This window comes from Chrysemys picta, chromosome 24 (genome assembly GCF_011386835.1).
Source record: "Chrysemys picta bellii isolate R12L10 chromosome 24, ASM1138683v2, whole genome shotgun sequence".
NCBI lineage: Eukaryota > Metazoa > Chordata > Testudines > Emydidae > Chrysemys > Chrysemys picta.
The window spans coordinates 14,989,923-15,007,081 of record NC_088814.1 but is presented as its reverse complement, the minus strand read 5'-3'; the positions used below and the strand labels follow the sequence as shown (position 1 = coordinate 15,007,081).

The window sequence follows — 17,159 nt, the reverse complement described above, 5'->3', positions numbered from 1 at the left end:
GAGACACAGGACCAGCTTTGCGGTTCAGGTTTCTCAAGTCTTGAGTGAGGGATGCAGTGCTTAGAAAATGCTAAGCGCTATCAAAACGGACTAGGGTTTACTTGACTAACTTAAACTTAAATCAAAACCTAATAAACAAACTAAGAATAAAACGTAGGGAAACCCAGCTTAGCCTAGTTCCCTTGAAACTTAAAGTTTAAGAAGGACAAGTATAGCCTACGAATAGTAGCAGTCATTGTAGCTAGAGTGGAGGAAGTAAATGGGAATAGAGTAAAGTGAGAATGGAGATAGTGAGAAATGGAGATGGAGTAAAGTAAGAACGGAGATAATGGAGACCGGAGATACTCTATTGAGAGGAGTTACCTCTTTTATAGGGCAAAAGACCTCCTTCTCTTATGCCCAAATTTTATTCCTCACCCACAGAAATGTTAGGGTCACTTACCCCATAGGCTAGTATGCATGTGCGTATTGATGACAGGTATGTACGCACATCGGTCTCTTGTGGTGTACTTGTTAAGTCTGTGGGAAAAACCCCTGTTTCCACCCTTTAAGGCTATTGGTCCAGGTAAAGGTCTCTAGACATCTGCATGGGTGTTTTGACTAATTTTACTTTTCTGGGTGAGGGTCTCAAAAGGTGTTAACTTCGCATTAGCTTAACATACAGGGTTTTGGCCTGTAGGTAGATCTTGCATTACAGCCAAACTTACTTTTAATATAAATCTATAAGCCTAATACATCAAATACTTAAACTATAAGAAAAGATATATATATATACAAGCAAGCAGGTTAGTCTTATAGGCTACAACCCTAAGTGCATGAACTTGCCCTTTGCATTATTGAATTACATCCCTATTTAACACCCAGCCCTACTGTTCTAAAAGGATATCAACTAGAAGGGAGGAGAGTGAAGCCAGTAATAGGCAGTGGACGGTAGGCCCCAGTTTTGGGGGTGGGGAGAGAACAAGTGGTGTCTCCCCTGAGTAGCCAGGGAGACCCATGTGTCTGTGGGCATGACAAGTCGACTTTTCAGTCCGCAATTCTCACACACATATTGACTTAAAAGGGCAAAAGACAGACTGAAAACCATGATTTGATGGTCTCTCAAACCTAATGATTTCTGGGGGACCGGAGTCATGATTTTTGATCTCGAGGTTGGCAGTACTGGATGTGAACTTTCTCAGTGGGCCTATAGGGCACAGTCCCCACACACCCCCAAATCCCCACCACGCTGACATGACCCCACTAACCCCTATTCCCCCTCACACAAACACAACCCCCACATGCCTAGTCCCCCCACACAGACATATCCCCAGACACCCCCCCAACTCCCCCACACACAGACACAGTGTCTCACCTTCACCCCAATCCCCACACACAGACATGGCCCCCCACACTCCTGGTCCCCGCACACGTGGGATAACCTGGCCATGAGGGAGGCTTCTAACCGCGAGGTTCTGAAACAGCCTCCCAATAGCTGTAGGGGGCAAACAATGGAATGGGTTTGAGGCGAGCTGGACACATGGGGGGGGGGGTGGCTGGGTGACAGGGCTGCTTGTGATGGTGGGGGCAGGGCTCAGCAGCTCTGGGGTCCCTTCCAATTTTGTTTCTATAACTCAAGAGTCAGGGTTTCAGCCGGTCACCTGCAGCGGTCAGGAAGGGCTTTGGTTTCCCCAGTGTAGTCTGGGTTGTTGTTTTTTGCCTCCCTCCTCTGAAGCCTCAGGATGGCCGTGGCTGGGCTGGGACACTGGCTGGGGAGCGCCAGGGCTCTGGGGTGGCACTGGGCATTTTCTCTCTCTCTCAGGGGCTTGGCTGGTGGGTCTAGCTCACAAACTCAGGGTCTAACCGAGCGCTGTATGTGGGGTGGGGCAGGAATTCTCCCCAGATCAGGTTGGTGGTGAGCTTGGGGGTTTCGCCTTCCCCTGCAGCTTGGGGGGGCCAGGATTATCTGGGGTCTCGCACTTCATCATTCCCCTGCCATTGCAAGGGCCCTGGCACCCCTCGGCCTGTGGCACGGCATAGTCCAGTGTCCTGAGGGCTGTGACCCGTTGGGTTCAGAGTGCAGGTGCTGGGTGGGGCTGGTACCCTGGCCTACACAGGTCAGACTCGATGAGCTGGGGGTCCCTGCTGCCTTCAACCCTGTGACTCTGATCCCCCTCACACGGACACACCGTCTCACACTCACCCCGATCCCCTCACACCGACACAACGTCTCACGCTCACCCCGATCCCCCTCACACGGACACACCGTCTCACGCTCACCCTGATCCCCCTCACACGGATACACCATCTCACGCTCACCCCAATCCCCCTCACACCGACACAACGTCTCACGCTCACCCCGATCCCCCTCACACCGACACAACGTCTCACGCTCACCCCGATCCCCCTCACACGGACACACCATCTCACGCTCACCCTGATCCCCTCACACCGACACAACGTCTCACGCTCACCCCGATCCCCCTCACACGGACACACCGTCTCACGCTCACCCTGATCCCCCTCACACGGACACCACGTCTCACGCTCACCCCAATCCCCCTCACACCAACACAACAGCTCACACTCACCCCGATCCCCTCACACCGACACAACGTCTCACGCTCACCCTGATCCCCCTCACACGTCTCACGCTCACCCCGATCCCCCTCACACTGACACAACATCTCACACTCACCCCAATCCCCCTCACACGGACACACCGTCTCACACTCACCCCGATCCCCCTCACACGTCTCACGCTCACCCCGATCCCCCTCACACCGACACATCTCACACTCACCCCAATCCCCCTCACACGGACACACCGTCTCACACTCACCCTGATCCCCCTCACACGGATACACCATCTCACGCTCACCCCAATCCCCCTCACACGGACACTATGTCTCACACTCACCCCAATCCCCCTCACACGGACACACCGTCTCACACTCACCCCGATCCCCCTCACACGGATACACCATCTCACGCTCACCCCAATCCCCCTCACACGGACACTATGTCTCACACTCACCCCGATCCCCCTCACACGGACACACCGTCTCGTGCTCACCCCGATCCCCCTCACCCTTGATCCCTCATGGACACACAGACACACACACATTCACAGTGTGGTGTGATGTGCTGCCGTTTGGAGGCGGGGGTTGAAGTTTAGGCCCTGTGTCACACTGCTGCCTGCTAGAAAGACTCTGCGTCCTGCTCCATGCGTATGGCTGTGTCTGCAGCCTGCCTGGGTGTGAGGGACAGTCCTACCCCTACCCCTGGCGGCCCTGGGTTCTAGCCTTGCCTCGGGCTGCGCAGCGTAGGCAGCCGGGGTATTGTTCCAGTGGGAGCGCTGCCGGGGGAAAGCACCAACTCTCTGTTGATGGACCTCCAGAGAAGGTGGCTGTAACTGGGAGTTGGGAGGTGGGGAGCCTGAGAGTCTCAGGCCAGTGAACCTGGGTGCAAGGGGTGATGTTCCCAGACGTTGTATAGCAGGGAAGACGCAAACAGGTGGAGTAAGAGCTAACTCTTCTCCATAACTAAGCTGGTGACCAGGCCCCAGGAACCAGGCTGAGCCCTTGGTTGGCCCACACCAGTGGCACTAACCCATTGTGCACAAAAGCATGTCTGGCCCTGGAGTCAGGCCGGGTCCCCAGACCAGCGCGCTCGGAGCTGCATGTGCTCCTGGCAGGAGCTGTGACTTCGCCTTCCCTGCTCTCGCCCACATGGCAGGATGTTGACAATGCTGCATTAGTGCGCCTGGACCTGGAGCGGAAAGTCGAGTCCCTGCAGGAGGAGATCAACTTTCTGAGGAAAGTCCATGAGGAGGTATCGTGTGTGTGACCCACCCTCCGAGCCCCTAGGGTGCCTGGGTGGGGATGGTCTGTCCTTGCCTTGCCATGCACTGCAGCCTGGGCCTAGCTATCCAGAGAGGCAGGGACTGGCTCGTCATTCTCCTTTGAGGGGTTTCTCCTCTCCCCCAGGCCCTCCCTGGGGTTCCATGGTGCACCTGTGTGCTGGGTTCCCATCGCCTGGCCCGTTATTCCTGCCAGCCAGGAGGGAGAAATCTTTGGCCCAAACTCAAAGGGTGATATGTAAATTCTGCATCTGCGAGGGGGTGTCAGGGGATCTTAGCCTGTGTAATATACACCCCACAGTCACATGAGAAGGGCCTGCACCTTCTTCTGCTGTCCTGTCAGCCCCACCCCTTTCTGTCAGCTTTTGGGTGTGTGAGTTATGGGAGTTCCTTCCCGTAAACCCAGGCACTGATGGGGAACTTCCACCAGCTTGTGCAGAGACCCAGAGAAGGACGGATGGATGGAGGTCTTCTGCAGCAGCCACAGCAATGGCATGTCATACCACAGAGTGACCAGCAGTGGGCGCTGCAGAAGGGATGTGGCTGGCCTGATTTCCCACACGGTCAGACCGGGATCTAGTGCGGTGCCAGTAACTGTCCCCTCCATGCCACGATCCGCACTGGCCACCGTGGCAGGTTCAGTCCCGTGCCCAGCGTGAGGCTCCGCTGCCTGTCTCCTAGCGGCACCGGCATGGCACAGCCCTGTCTCCGTGCCGCCGACCCGCCTCGCTTGTATCTTGGCAGGAGCTGAGAGAGCAGCAGGAGCAGCTGGTGCAGCAGCAGGTCCACATTGAGATGGACATGTCAAAACCGGACCTGACGGCGGCGCTGCGGGAGATCCGCATTCAGTACGAGTCCATGGCCTCCAACAACATGCACGAGACCGAGGAGTGGTACAAGTCCAAGGTAACGGGGCCTGAAACAGTGAAGCACACCATGGGTTGCACGTGCCGTGCCTGTCTCTTCCCCCAGCCACTGCTGGTCTGACTGGCACTGATTGTGGCTGTCTCCTGCGTGATGCCCCATGTGCCATATGCCACCCAGGAGAGTTACCAGACAGGTTGGAAGGGCTGGTTCATGAGACATTCCCCTGCAGCGAGTCCCCTGGCTTCATGAACCCAGGTGTCCCGGCTACCAAGCCCCTGCTCCAGCCACTGGAATACTTGGTTCAATCAGCTCGTATCACCATTGTCATCGTACCCTGTTCTCTCCCAGTTTCCTGTTCCCGTGGGCACCAAGACCCCGCTGAGCGCTCCCCGGGGAGGACGTCCCTAGCTCTCTGAGCCAGGCGCACTAACTCCTCTTCCTCAGTTTGCAGACCTGACAGACGCGGCAGCTCGGAACATTGAAGCCCTGCGCCTGGCCAAACAAGAAGCCAATGAGTACCGGCGCCAGCTCCAGGCACTCACCTGCGACCTGGAGTCCCTGCGGGGAATGGTAGGTGTGGGTGCTGGGGGCAGGAGCAGGCAGCAGTGAGATAGTGCCTGGGCCCTTGGGTGCCCTCCGTTAGCACAGGCCTCCCAATGAACATCATCCCCGTCACTGAGCCCTGCTTTGGGCTCCAAATTCCCTTCGTCTCCAATTAACCTCGTCAAATAAACCTCGGCTCAGAATCAAACATGCCAAGCTTGGAAATAAGGACTCAACAGACATCAAACAATGCTGGGCTCCCTTGTGCTCCTGTAATGTGCGAAGAGGAAGGTGGCCAAACAAAATGGGCCAGGAGTCTGCTCCCATAGGGCAGAGGCAGGACACTGGGCTGGGGATGGGGGTCTGCTCCCATAGGGCAGAGGCAGGACACTGGGCTGGGGATGGGGTCTGCTCTCGTAGGGCAGAGGCAGGACTCTGGGCTAGGGGTTGGGGTCTGCTCCCGTAGGGCAGAGGCAGGACGCTGGGCTGGGGATGGGGTCTGCTCCCGTAGGGCAGAGGCAGGACATGGGCTGGGGATGGGGTCTGCTCCCGTAGGGCAGAGGCAGGACGCTGGGCTGGGGATGGGGTCTGCTCCCGTAGGGCAGAGGCAGGACACTGGGCTAGGGATGGGGGTCTGCTCCCGTAGGGCAGAGGCAGGACGCTGGGCTGGGGATGGGGTCTGGTCCCACAGGGCAGAGGCAGGACACTGGGCTGGGGATGGGGTCTGCTCCCGTAGGGCAGAGGCAGGACGCTGGGCTGGGGATGGGGTCTGCTCCCGTAGGGCAGAGGCAGGACGCTGGGCTGGGGATGGGGTCTGCTCCCGTAGGGCAGAGGCAGGACGCTGGGCTGGGGATGGGGTCTGCTCCCGTAGGGCAGAGGCAGGACGCTGGGCTGGGGATGGGGTCTGCTCCCGTAGGGCAGAGGCAGGACGCTGGGCTGGGGATGGGGTCTGCTCCCGTAGGGCAGAGGCAGGACGCTGGGCTGGGGATGGGGTCTGCTCCCGTAGGGCAGAGGCAGGACGCTGGGCTGGGGATGGGGTCTGCTCCCGTAGGGCAGAGGCAGGACACTGGGCTGGGGATGGGGTCTGCTCCCGCAGGGCAAGGAGGAAGAGTAGCAGCTGAAGCGAATGAGTGTCTGGTCTGGTGCAGGCAGGAGGTGGGGGACTGGACTACGCGCTCCAGTGGGGCGGCCCACACTGGCCTCTCCGTAGCAGCCCTGGAGCTTGATGATCCCTGTTAGGATCACGTGATCCTGATCTGCTGGCACCATGTCGCCAACGATGACGTGATCCCTGTGGGCGAACAGCTGAAGGCAGGGAGAATCCAGATTAGTAACAGCCCTTCATCCCCGCCCCTCTCAGAATGAATCCCTGGAGAGGCAGCTGCGGGAGATGGAGGACCGCTATGCCATTGAGACAGCCAGTTACCAGGACACAGTCATCCGGCTGGAGGAGGACATCCAGAACCTCAAGGAGGAGATGGCTCGGCACCTCCAGGAATACCAGGACCTGCTCAACGTCAAGCTGGCCTTGGACATTGAGATTGCCACCTACCGCAAGCTCCTGGAGGGAGAGGAAAGCAGGTGAGCCTCCTGCAGATGGATGGAGGGATGCGCCCCTGGGGGGCCACTGCCTCTCTTGCTGTGCTAATAACCATCTCCAGGTGCGCTAGAGGCTGTCCCCAGGCCTTACCTCCCCCATCCAAGGGTCCCTCCAGGGTGAGGACAATGGCAGGATGAGGAAGGCGAATTCATTCTTTCAGGGGGACTGTGAGGAACCTGTTCCGTGGATACCCAGAGGACACCAGTGCCCAGGGCTGCCAACCCAGCACCCCTTGTCTTAGCTAACAAGTGCTCCAGGCCACTGCTGGATTGAGTGGCCGGGGTGTCATGCTCTGTCACTTAGAGAAGGGCCTGAACCAAACCCTGGATCCAAACTCTCCTAACCTTTGGAGGAAAGCTAGCCCGGATCCCAGCCTGGCACCGTGGGCCCATCTCTCCCATATGCGCTTGGAAGCGAATGACTGTCAATTGTCCCCCTGCAACCCCATTGACCTCCAGAGCATCCGTGCAAGCAGAAGCGTCTAGACAGCCAGACGCTGAGGGTATATGGCTGGGTTGGGTACGTGGTGGGAATGGGCCTCTGGTCACCTAGCGCTGCCGATTTTGGTTGGATGGATTCCTGGAGGTTTCATCACATGACATAATATTTAAAGATTAATCTTTAATTCCTGGACACTCCTGGAGGGTTGGCAACCCTACTGTCACCTGGCTGTTTTCGAGCTCTCTGACGAGCTGGGCCTGTCACGTGGGTCTCCCCACAAAGGCCTCCCTTCTCTCAGTGAGTCAGAGGCAGCCTTGCCTGGGAAGTGCCTCTTGTGTGGCCCATCTCACACCTGTGCCTCTCCGTTTGCCTTGTTTCTGCAGGATCACCATCCCCGTGCAGACCTTCTCCAACCTGCAGATCCGAGGTCAGGATGCTGCGCGCCCCAAGGGAGGAGGGATGGGATGGGTGGTCGTGACTACGTCGCGCCTTCACGTCCGGGTGTGGAATCACTTTGCCATGGCGCTGCCTCCCCCACGCACAGGCTCTGACTCTGGGCCAGGACTGGAGGAAGGGCTGGGTAATGTGATGGCCACTTGCAGCTAGAGGCGCTAATATGGGGGCCATCAGATCTCATGCTTCAGGGCCTAAGCTGATGACTGTGGGGAACTTCTCCTTAATGCACAGAGTTGTGCAATTGGCCAGCTGCATTGTGGGGTTTCCCCCATCTTCCTCTGACGCATCAGGGCTGGTAGCACAGTTCAATGGACAGGGAGCCAGGAGAGCCGGCTCTGCTTCTGTCACTAACCTGCTACGTGACCTTGGGCGACCCTTCCCCACTCTGTGCCACACAGGGATAACCATGCCACCTGCCAGAGCCTGGGGCGTAAAGTCTGAGTATTGTCACTGGCGCCAGTGGGAGGCGGGTTCCTGGGCTTGGGGGCCCCACTGGTCTGATCTGGGCCAGCCCATCCAGCATGTAGATGCTCCCTGTCTCCAGCCAGGCCAGACTCCAGGAGGTACAGGTGAAGGGAAGCCTGCGCCGTGGCCTCCTTTGGGACCCAGCCTGGTGACCTGGGGACCCTGTAACAGGTACAGGAGCCATGAGAGTGTCCCTGAAGCCACTTCTCTCTGACTGCAGCCTGCTCTGCGGTGCAGGGGGACCCTGCAATGGGGGAGCCCCAGGAAACCCAGAGCTTCGGGGTATGTTGGGGCAGGAGGAGGTGGAGATTCGGAGCAGCTGTGCCTCGCCCTGGGCCATGCAGGAATTCAGGCAGGCCAGACCCATGGTGACTCTCCCACCACGGGGCAGCTCCCACAGACAGGGGGCTAGGGTGCGGTGCCATCGCAGTACCCAGCCCACGAACTCCACAGCCCCATCCGAACAAACGGTATCACGTCAGGGGCAGCCCAGCCAGGTGCATGCCAGGGGACAGCCCCAGGGAGTCCGCAGGGTACCAGAGGTGCTGGGACAATGTGTACAGTGGGGGGTGTTGAGAGCCATTGAACCAAACTAAACCCTGCCTATGATGGAAACCACATCAAGCCCCCAGCACCCCTAGTTCCAGCACCTGTGCTGTGTGTGCTTGTGGGGCCACTTGCTGTGGGCCGCTCCCCTCCCGGTGTGAGTCAGGGGAGGGGAGCACAGAGCTCGGAGCCCTGTGAGTGTGGAAGGGCTGTTAGCCATCGGCAAGACATGTTTCATGGCTCCTGTGCCATGTGCAGGGAATCTCAGCTCAGGCCCAGAGCTAGCCCGACCTCGCAGCCTGTGTGGCCCTAGGTGCTTTGTTCTGCCTTGTTCTGCTTGGCTGGGCTTTCTCAAGGTGGAGACAACGACCACGTTTGCTCTTCCCCCCAGAGACCAGCCTGGATACCAAGTCAGTGTCTGAGGCTCACCTGAAGAGGAACATCGTGGTCAAACCTGTGGAGGGCAGAGATGCAGAGGTAGGAGGTGGTCTCCCCTGCCTTTGCCCCGTCATCCATCCCCACCACTGCCTGCTGGAGACCACCTGACCTTGCCATGATGCAGTTCCCTGTTGTCTGGGGCTTCCAAGTAATGGGCCTTGAATGGGCCTGGTCCTGGGGGGAGATGGGCCTGTGCCTCGCTTGCTGAGCTGTACAGCTGTAATGGCCTAGTGGGGGCAGCGTTTTCCTGGGGAGAAGCAGGGGGGTTCTTCTGTTGGTGGATCTCACCACTAATCGACTGCCTGCTGAGTCAGCCACCCTCCTAGTGTGTTTGGTGAGGTGCCCAGCGAGGCTGGGGCATATGGCAGGCCCGGCACTGGGGAAGGAAGTACAGGTCTGTCGCATCTTACGCGCATTTAACATGCGCGATTTCAACTTTACGCGGTCGGCAAAAACAAAAACAAAAAAGAGAAAAATAACAATTTTAATACTATACCTGTAGTACAGGCGATTTCGCCCGCCATTGAACTCAATGGGGTTTTGGCTATCCGCGGTTTTCGCTTGACGCGCTAGCCGCGGAACGGAACCCCCGCGTAAGATGAGACAGACCCGTACTGCTCTGCGGGAGAGCTGGGCAAGACAATTCAGTGGACCAGGTTCTGTTGGTCAATGCGGGGTCATCGAAATCAGGCCTTGTCTACACTACAGGGGAGGGGTACACGCTACAAAGCGACTTTTGGTGGCAAAACTCTGCTGTTTTGCCAAGAAAATAAAACCACCTCAACGAGAGGCGTAAAGCGTCAGTGTAGACACTGCGGTTTGGTTTGTTCCGCCAGTAGCTCACAATGCCCGCCGTGACCGCGCTGCTCACTGGTTTGAGCTCTGCCGCCCGGCAGGCATGCGCCCCTCCCCTTGCAAAGCTCCCAGGAAGTATCGGACAGCTGAGCATGCTGCTCCCTTTGGGGAACAAAGAGCAAATCCCGACAATGCTCCTGCACTGGGAGCACAGGGGCAGGCAGGGTGCTGCTGCGGGCTGGGCAGGGGGCAGGGGACTGCCTGCTGCTTTGACATTCCTCAGCAGGGAGAGCTCACAGAGCTGCTCAGGGTGTCCCCCAGGGCCACCCCGGGGGGAAGTGGGGCAATTTGCCCCGGGCCCTGCAGGGGCCCCCATGAGAAGTTTTCGGCGGGTCTTCGGCGGCAGGTCGAGTGAAGGACCCGCTGCTGAAGATCCGGAGCTCCTTCTGCTCTGGGTCTTCAGCAGCAATTCGGCGGTGGGGGCTCCTTCCGCTCCGGGACCCGCCACCGAAGTGCCCCGAAGACCCAGAGCGGAAGGACCCTCGCCGCCGAAGACCCCAGGCCCCCTGAATCCTCTGGGCGGCCCTGGTGTCCCCCTCCCCCCGTCTCAGGATAGGTCGGTCAGCCTGCTGTCTCCCCACCCCAGGCCCACCACTCTCCTCTCCCTCCCCCGACACACTTCAGTTTAAACGCAGCTGACAATTCGATGGGATTGAGAAACCTGCATCATGTGATGCTGTACCTGCCCCAGGAGGCATTGCAAACCCTTCCCAAAGCACCCTGCGGCCAGTTGCATCGTGGGATAGCTACCACAGTGCACTGCTCTCTGTGTCGATGCAAGAGCTGCTAGTGTGGATGTGCTCTGCTGACACAAGGAGCTAGTGTGAGATGCAACAGTGGGTTTAATTAAAGCGGCAAAACTTTGTAGCGTAGACAAGGCCTCAGTGTCAATTCTGGTGCCATTTTTGACAGAAGAAAGTTGAAATGAATGTTTTGATTTTCTCGTTTCATTTCGACCAGATCGATAATGTTTCATTTTGATAATACTAAAGCATTTTGATATGGTAAAGCCATTTCATTCTGACGTGTTTCAAGGCATTTCACTTGGACTTTTGTATTATGTTAAAACATTGCTTTAATGGTATATTATGTTTACTAGTCACTATTGTATTGTATTTAATATTTAATGTGATATCAAAGTCTAAACAAAATGAATCAGAACTACGGAGTAAGAACATGTTTTTACCGTATCAAAGGGCCACACTTTTACCATGATCAGAATGCAATGATTTGATGGTCCCAAAACGCCCTGTGGTTTGGAGTTTGTACGGCACAGGAAATGGCTCTTTGTTCTGACTTTGAACTAATTGTTCTCTGAAAATCAGAATTTGCAGCTAAGTAGAAATTCTGATTTCCAACCATTTCCACTGTGGTTACGGCACCGCATGGGACTCTGGAGATCTTGGTTCAAGTCCCACCTCCGCCCCAGACTGTGTGATGCTGGGCAAGGCTTTTAATGAATCTGGGCCTGTTCCCCATCTGTAACTTGGGGTGAATGATCCTTCCCTTCTCCCACCCTTCCTCTGTCCTTAGACTGTTTGTAGGGCTGGTGTAGCCAGGTCAGTCCCAGGGTATGAGAAAGACAAGGTGGGGGAGGGAATATATTTTATTGGTCCAACTTCTGTTGGGGAGAGAGACAAGCTTTCGAGCCACACAGAGCTGTTCTTCAGGTCTGGGAAAGACACCAAAAAACATGGACTGAACAGGGACACTTTATGGCTCATTACAACAATTCATAACACACCACACTGCCTGCTACCTTTACTTGCCCACTGCCACACTGCCTGGAGCGACTCACAACCATGAGTGCCAACCTCAGGGCAGACTGTCAAAGAGCAGGGCAGAGACCCCAAACGGGTGGTACTGTATGTTCTATAATTAGATTTCACCAACCCAGTAATGAGAGTGACCTCCTAAAACACTATAATCGTCTGACCGTGGACTCACAGACAGTCCCCTTGGGCATTCCAGTCTATCTTGCCAGCCAGGCAAGCTGGACAATGTGATAGATGGTCACGTTACACTAAAAATCACAGCAATATTCCGGCTATTCCCAGTCCCAAAGGCCTGACCCGGTCTCTGTGCTGCGTGGTGGTGGTGGCAGCGGTGGCATGGCCTGGCTCCAGCCAGGCGGCACGGCTTAGCCACCGCTGCTCCAGGCAACGTGGTAAGGGGGCGGGGGGGGGGGGTAGGATAGAGGGCAGGAGAGTTTTAGATCGCCCCAGGGGAAGCCCTGCAGGAGACACTTTGATCAGATCACACATAAAAACTGCACCACTTTGAGCTTCCCTTGACACAGCTCTGGGGATGGATCCGGGAGGGGACTGGGAGCCAGGCATGCGGAGCTCTGGCCTGGCCAGGCGACCTGCAGGTGCACAGACAGAGCTTGCGCAGCCAGCCATCCGTCTCTCCCTCTGCCGGCCCGCGAAGGGGGGAGGTTCCCCGCCATGCGCCTGCCAGGAGCTTTGGCGACTGCCCTCCCGGGAAGGCTCTTTGGCTGCAGTCCCCTCTGCTGCTCCTGGGTTGTGCTCACTGGCTCCAGCTGGCAGCATGTGGCTTTCCCCACTGACCTCCCTGACTTTGCATGTTGGCTCTTGGAGGCCCCAGGCTGGGCCGTGACCCTTCCTGACACCGGGCACGGAGGGGCAAAGCTGGCATGTTAGTGACCCAGCCTCAGGGGGTGAGTGGCCCACATGCCGCCTTGGCACACGGAGGAGCTGCGAATCCCAGCAAGCTGTAGCAGCCCGCCGGAGCGCTGGGCGGGGAGCAGCCAGGCTGGCTCCATAGGATCCGGAGCGGTAACACCCTCTCTGGGCCTCTGGCATCCCAGGGGCTCCAGCCAAGCACTTTGCTAACCTGGGCGGACTCAGCCCTGCCGGGGGGTCACTAGTGTTATCCGGACGGGCATGCCAACCTCCAGGGACCATGTGGGGAAAAGAACCCGGGGTGCCATGGCAGTGGGGGCCTGGGTTCAGGGAGCCCCGAGGTGCTAACCCACCACCCCACCCACGGGCCAGCCCAGGCTCCACACAGGGGCAAATCCCCGACAGGAGAGTGGGGGGCCCCTCGGCTGGCTCTGAGCCAAGGAAATCCCGCCAGTGGAGGGGGCAGTGACTGGCCGTGATGGTAACATTCGCCCTCTGTCTGCCCACAGGTGATCAAGGAATCCACCCAGGAGCACAAGGACTAAGGGGTCGGCAGAGGAAAGCATGTAGCTGTAGACCACTAGCAGCATAGATCCCGCCTGACACTCAGCCCCTCCGATGTGGAACCAGGAGGGCCCAGCGGCTGCGAGGGACCCACACGGAGGGAACGTGTTTCGCTTGCCGGGGAGCGGAGTTAATAAGACTAACTGAGGAGCTAGAGTAACCAGCGTCCCTTAGAGCTGCTTCACACCGTTCCGGTGCAGGCCGCAGGCTAGCGCTTCGGCCAAGCCCCGTCTCTCCCTCCCGCTGCCCCTGTCCATTCTCCCGTCTGCCTTGGTCCACTGCAGTCTGTGGGAGAGGCCTGCTGAACTGCTCCAGAGCCTGGCGGGGTTTGAGGCCCTGCTGAGGCTGCCAGAGCTCCCCTAGAGATAGGGCTGTGCTAGGCCCACCCAGAAACCCCCTACCACCGGCTCCCTAGGAGGCTGCGCAGGGAGGGCAGGCGGGGAAGGCAAAGCAATCGAAGGCCCAGCTCGTGCCCACAGAAAGGGCCAAATCCATGGCCCGGGAGCTGCAGAGTTTCCACTGCCTCCTGGAGCCAAGGGGCGGGATTTGGCTGCACCCCACCACCTGCCCCAGATCTCAGAGCCCCTAGGATGGCTGAGGCCCTGATCCCGGCTCAGGCCCAGGCATCCCCAGGAGAGGTAGGAGAGGCCCTGAGTGCGAGTCTGCCCAGGGTTAATGCTGACAGTGCCCATGGTCTGGCCCAGGGAGACCCCTGTGGAGTTGCAAGAGCGGGGGATGCTGTGGAGAGCAGCTCTCCTTCAGCACTGCCCCCCACCACACACACACCCCTCACCAGCCTCCTGGAGATCAGGCTGAAAGGCTTCCAGGGAGGGAGACGGGCTTGGGCCCAAAGGAGCAGGGTTTCTGTTCCCTGGCCCCTGCAGTGGGGCCTGCTCCCCAACGCACCGGCGGCGGGCATGGGGAGGCAAAGGCGCTGCACCACACGCCCTGGCCCGCCCAGGAGCTGCGGCTGGGCTAACGTAGAGAGCAGCTGATGGAACCGGAGGCAGGAGCCCCTGAACACAGGCGGGGCGGGGCTGGCTGATGTCTCCCCCCTTCGTGCTGAGGGCTAGGAACTGATTCCTGCTGACTGAGCACCAGGCAGATGTAGCCAGAGGAGCTGTGGGGACGGGAGGGACAGAGCCTCACAGGGAAACAGCTTCCTACTGCTGTCAGGAGGCCATGAAGCCTGCTCAGAGGAAATCAGACCAATGATGGCGGGAGAGGTGCAGGCCGCAGCCTCCTGGCAGCCTCGTGGTTTAATCCTGGCCTGTTCCCAGACCCCGGGCTGGCCAGCTGCGAGGGGCGTGAGCGGCAGGGTCCTGCCGAGCAGCGATGCGCAGGGTTTGCCCTGCTTGGAGATGGCAGCGTCCAGCCCTCGCTGTCACGGCCCCTCCGAGCGGCACGGCAGAGCCAGGGGGCTGGTGAGATGAGCTCTGTGCCCTGCTTGGCTACAGCCTGGGCCAACTCCAGCCAGGTCAGGGGCACGGGACTGGGTCAGGCGCTCCCTGTCATTGGCTCCCCTGGGAGCAGAGCAGGCCGTTAGCTCCCCCGTTTTCCTCCCTCCCAGACAGGCTGAGGAGAGCTCGCGGGTGTTTGGGAGGGGCCGGGAGCCATCACAGAGCAGGCCCTATGGTAGGAGGGGCTGGCGGCTGAGTTAAAGCCCAGGAGGGTCCTTGCACCCTCCCAGCGCGAAGGGGTTGTTACCAGGTGCCCTTGTCTCCCGGTTTCCTACGGGGTTGCTCTGACACGCTCACTCTGTGGGGCAGGGCCAGGGCCAGGGCCAGCGGAGGGTGCCTGGCTCAGGGAGGTACTGCTCTGGCTCGGGAGGGTGGCAGAATCAGGCTCTAGGCCGAATCCTCACTATGGATTGTTCTCTGTGTGTCCTGAACTGTTGGACCGTGGTGTGTGCCGGTGAACAGCTGCCACCTTCTGCCCCAGAGGTGGCCGCATTGCAGCCGGGGTGAATCCAGTGCAGGGATGTGACTATGGGTGTAGAGCCAGCAAGGTGGCTGATCTCAGCCAGCCAGTGCCTCTTCCCCCAGTTGGATGTTTCTAATGCAAGTGAAAATGGAGCGGGTGGAGAAAAAGGGACTGAAGGGCAAGAGAGGAGCCGGATGGGGCCGGCCTGTCCAGGGGCCCCATTGTGTGTTCAGGGGCAGGAGATGCTTCTAGCGACCACAGCTGCGTTGGGGAGGAAGGGGGCTCCGTTGTCACTCCAATCCCAGCTGCGCTGCAGCCCCCCATGGGCCATGCTCTGCCAGTGATCTGCGTGCCAACACCGCCCCCGCTGCCGGCCGCCCTGCAGCCTCATGCAGAGATGGGCAGCGGGAGAGGGAGGGCGGCAGCAGGCCCAGAGTTTACCGATTCTGTGTCCCATAGGAGCCCGGTCAGCTGGGACTGCCTGGCAAAGACCCTGCCAGCCATCACACCTGGGCAGCGAATCCTGTGAGTGCGAGCGCACCCGTGTGTGGGGTGGAAAGGCAAACCCGCAGGCCTCCACTACACACATGGTTTCCAGCCAAGCCAATGTGAGCCAGCCACCCCGCAGGGCAGGACGGCCGTAACTCAGCCTGCCCCCAGTGCTCAGCCTGCCCGCGCCTGACCCATATCTAGCCCGTGTCTAGCTGCATCCCGGTGCTAGGAGCCCTCCGCCCATTTCCCTCATGCATGGTTGGTTTAGGAACAAAGATCTAATGGCTGATTCCAGGGGCAGTTAGTGCCATTCATCTGCCCCTCCGCTAGGAACTCTGCTCGCAGGCTCCGAGTGCAGGTTATCGCCATGAATCCATGCGGCCGTGCAGCTCCCCTGGAGGCGGGGGCGTATTATTATCCCTTACGTGCAGCTGGGCCAGCTGAGGCAGAGAGTTGTGACGTGCCCAAGGTCGCCCAGCAAGGCAGTGGCAGAGCCAGCACAGACCCAGGCTATCCTAGCTCCCACGCCTGTGCCCTAACCACTAGAGAACACTCTCCTTGGAGAGTCTCCACAAGAGCTTCCCGAAGCGTTGAGGGGATGGTGGCGCTTACGTGGCCTTGCAAGGCACCTACAGCAGCCGTGCTGGGCCCTGGAGTGACTCTCCCAGCCAGGTGCCAACCTGTTCAGAAGGGATCAGAGATTCTGGGCAGTTCAGGTTTTGGGTCTGGGGGATTTTCAGAGGTGGGTGCCCAACATTTCTTAAAACCAGAACCCTTAAAGGTGTCTCCAGATGGGCCCCCAAAATGGAGCCCTGCCCCCAACTCACTCGTCACTTATGGATATCTTGCTCCACGACCTTTGGCCTCAGAGAGCGCAGGCCCTCATCCAGCCGCAGGGAGGGGCAGGGTCAAACCAGAGACAAAGTCCCCAGAGCTGCAGGAATTGGCTGTTCCTGGAAAGCCTGGGGGGGTGGGGCGCAGGTAGGAGGTGGCCTGAGGGTCTGGGGTGCGCCACGGAGCAGGTGTGTTGTGTGTTGTTTGCATAGACCCCTCGCTCTGCGCTGATACGTTCGTGAGCAATCTCCCGCTGGAGAGTCTGCATTGCGTGTCGCTACTGAACTCAGACGCTAATAGCAGCAGCAGCCTGAGTGGCGAAATAAAGCTAAAGCAAACACTGCCGTCTCGCTGGTCGGATCAATCTCCCTGCGCCGCGCCAGGGGCCGGGGACGCTGCGTTCAGTGCTCAGAAAAATGAGCAGTTGGTTGTATCTGCAAGAAGCTAGTGTGGGCAGCTCCTGGGCAAGCTTAGCTCTGCCAGTGCCTCGCGGTCCCTGCTGGCATCCCCTCAACCCTCTGCTCTGCCAGTGCCCTTCACGCCCAGCCTGGGGGCCCCCTGCTATTGCAGGCCTGGGGTCCCACACAGCTCTTGCCAACGCAGCTCAATCCTGACCTGAAACTTAGCCTGTGCCAGGTCCGGCTCCCAG

The 17,159-nt window shown here is 58.7% G+C and overlaps 1 protein-coding gene across 1 annotated transcript in view; it reads left to right on the top strand.

The window, feature by feature from the left end:
* The window catches only part of GFAP (glial fibrillary acidic protein), a 28,636-nt gene extending 15,218 nt beyond the window's left edge, over nucleotides 1-13,418 (top strand). Inside the window, exons 3-9 of the mRNA XM_024104586.3 lie at nucleotides 3,718-3,813; nucleotides 4,586-4,747; nucleotides 5,153-5,278; nucleotides 6,612-6,832; nucleotides 7,676-7,719; nucleotides 9,151-9,236; nucleotides 13,207-13,418. Of these exons, the coding sequence (XP_023960354.2) occupies nucleotides 3,718-3,813; nucleotides 4,586-4,747; nucleotides 5,153-5,278; nucleotides 6,612-6,832; nucleotides 7,676-7,719; nucleotides 9,151-9,236; nucleotides 13,207-13,242 (771 nt within the window). The 3' untranslated portion in view covers nucleotides 13,243-13,418. The remainder of the gene's footprint in view (nucleotides 1-3,717; nucleotides 3,814-4,585; nucleotides 4,748-5,152; nucleotides 5,279-6,611; nucleotides 6,833-7,675; nucleotides 7,720-9,150; nucleotides 9,237-13,206) is intronic.
* Nucleotides 13,419-17,159: the final 3,741 nt, after the last annotated feature.